We start from the raw sequence: 2,560 nt of genomic DNA on the forward strand, positions 1-2,560 counted from the left end.
TTTTTTTTGCTATAGGGCGCGTGCGCTCGCCAGACAGACAGAGAGAGACAGAGAGACAGAAAGCGAGAAATCACCCCCCAGAGGGGATGGGCACGCATGCACACGCTTCCAGCGTGAGTTTTAAGCCACCGGGTCTGGGACGCGAACCGCGGTCGATTACGTGGGAGTCCAGCGACATAGCCATTACGCTAACTGCTGGTTCCCTGAAGTATATTCTTATGCTTTGAATGTAATTGCCAATAGTCTGGGTATTCACAACTCTATAATATAATTTCTCACAGATAAATGTGAGAAATACATATGTCTTCTAACTTAGCAATTATATTCTGAATATTATTTTAAGCATATAATTGCCCACGTGTTTATATATATTTATATATAAAGAGAGAAAGAGAGAGAGAAAGAAGTTATTGTACTTTTCCTTATTATAATAAAAATCGAAAGCAACATACATTTCTTAATAATAGGAAATTGGTTAAATAAATTGTGATACATCTAGGCTATAAAATAGTATGTAACCATTAAATTAATGAAGCAGGCCTGTATGTGTCGTTTGGAAGGATGTCAACAATATATTTATGAGTGAAGAAAGTGAGTTATAGAATAATAGATCTGAAGAGATTCCTTTTTTAAATTAGAAATGTTTACTTTTTACTTTACACACTGTATAATTTGAATTTGTAGAATGAGTACAAATGCTTTTATAATGTAAAAGTATATTTTTAAAGAACCCTTATCTCAACATCTTGAGTACAAAGGAATGGGGAAACTATCTTTGCTTCTGTGCATTCAAAAACTACTTGCCTAATTTATGTATTTTTCTTCATAAAACTGAACTCTCTCTCTTTTGCTCTCTCTCTGGCACAAGGATAAGCTTGACCTTAGTGTTCTACTCTTTCTCTACTTGATATCTTCCTGGTTTCATTTCTCTCCTCCTGTTAAAGAACGTGTGTGGTGTTGAAATGATTAAACTGTGAATGCTTGCTGACAGTTCTCTAGGAATAAAAACCAGTATTTCTGCACTTCTGGTGTAAAGAACAAAAGTTTGCACCTGCTGCTGATAATATCATAATTTCCCCCAATTTCAGTCATTGTAGACTGAAGACCTTGGTACTGAAAGTGTTGCCCAGAGACTAGCAAAAGACAAGCAATTCGGTGTCACCTAGGAGCATCTTAGACATGCGGGACGCCTCCCCATAGGCCTACTGAGTTTAGACAGGTAGATATGCATTAAACCAGTGAAGTCCCGTGCTCTTTAATGTTTAAGAAGCACTTCATTAAGAAAGTTAAAAAGTGGGGAATGAAGTGCTTTGGATCACAGACTTCTCTTCAATTAATGTATGTTCTCATTCTTTAGTAACTCCTCTTGAATTTATTTTCCATCTGAAGCTTACAGTTCTTCCTGCAGCTAGTGAAAATTCACATAGATGCATTTGAAGTCCTTGGCCCATTTCTGTCAAGGATATTAACCGCTAATAGATAACAGCACAGGCTACAGTCACGTGGTGCAGTTGCCTGAGCACGGCCTTTTTATTTCTCTAGAGGATGCATGTTCTCACCAGAGACAGAGAGGGAGAGGAGAAAGCACCCCATCCCCTGACCCATGGAGAATGACCATGCCATAATCCTTTCTCCATCTTTCCCTCCTTTGGGGATTTCAGGCATGTACACACCCAGGCCTAGTGTGCTTCTCAGGCTACAAGGTTGGGGACTCAAACAGTGGTCAGCCACATCAGCCACATGCAATCCGGCCCACAAGTCATCTTTTAATAGAACTCTAACTCACGGGGATTCTGATCACTCCAGGAGGACTCAATGACTCTTCTCAGACTGGTTGTGCCTGATTATGAATGATTTGTAAGTGGGAGGAAAGAAAGAGAAGCTAGCCTATTGTTTAACCTGGTCCTCTACGGCAGAGGCTTTTCTGAGCCTAAGGTTTATCATGAACCTTTGGCTCATGATAAGTCAATTGTTTTCTTCCACAGGAATTTGATGGACGACCGTGTATAGTTTGCCCTTGGCATAAATACAAAATTACTCTGGCAACAGGAGAAGGATTGTACCAGTCTATCAACCCTAGAGATCCAACAGCAAAACCCGAGTGGTGCTCCAAAGGAGTAAAGCAAAGGATTCATAAGGTGACAGTGGACAACGGGAAGATTTATGTAACTCTTTCTAAAGAGCCTTTCAAGTGTGACTCAGATTTTTATGCCACCGGAGACTTCAAAGTAATTCGGAGTTCTTCCTGATAAAATATATGGAAATGAACAATGTGTATGTTTGAAAATATTTTCAGTATAACTTCACTTCAGTAACAAAGGTGATGACTTTTTCCCAACCTAAGCACAACTGCTATCTTTTAAAACATAAACCTGGGGACCAGCAGTTGGCATAATGGGGGTCCAGTGACATAAATCTCCCTAAAAGGGAGGGAGGGGGTTGAATTAAAAGTCTAAACCTAACACTTACCATTCCAAGGGGCCCACCAGGACTCTTTCTTGTGTCTGTTTCCTTGTTCCTGTCTATAATATGGGCTCCACTTCCAGAACTCTTCCCTACA

The 2,560-nt window shown here is 39.9% G+C and overlaps 1 protein-coding gene across 1 annotated transcript in view; it reads left to right on the plus strand.

Annotated features, from left to right (window-relative positions):
* RFESD (Rieske Fe-S domain containing) overlaps positions 1-2,273 on the plus strand; it is a 10,165-nt gene extending 7,892 nt beyond the window's left edge. Inside the window, exon 4 of the mRNA XM_006169849.3 lies at positions 1,986-2,273. Coding sequence (XP_006169911.1) covers positions 1,986-2,249 — 264 coding nt within the window. The 3' untranslated portion in view covers positions 2,250-2,273. The remainder of the gene's footprint in view (positions 1-1,985) is intronic.
* Positions 2,274-2,560: the final 287 nt, after the last annotated feature.

Source organism: Tupaia chinensis, unplaced genomic scaffold (assembly GCF_000334495.1).
Source record: "Tupaia chinensis unplaced genomic scaffold, TupChi_1.0 Scaffold147554_1, whole genome shotgun sequence".
Classification (NCBI taxonomy): domain Eukaryota; kingdom Metazoa; phylum Chordata; class Mammalia; order Scandentia; family Tupaiidae; genus Tupaia; species Tupaia belangeri.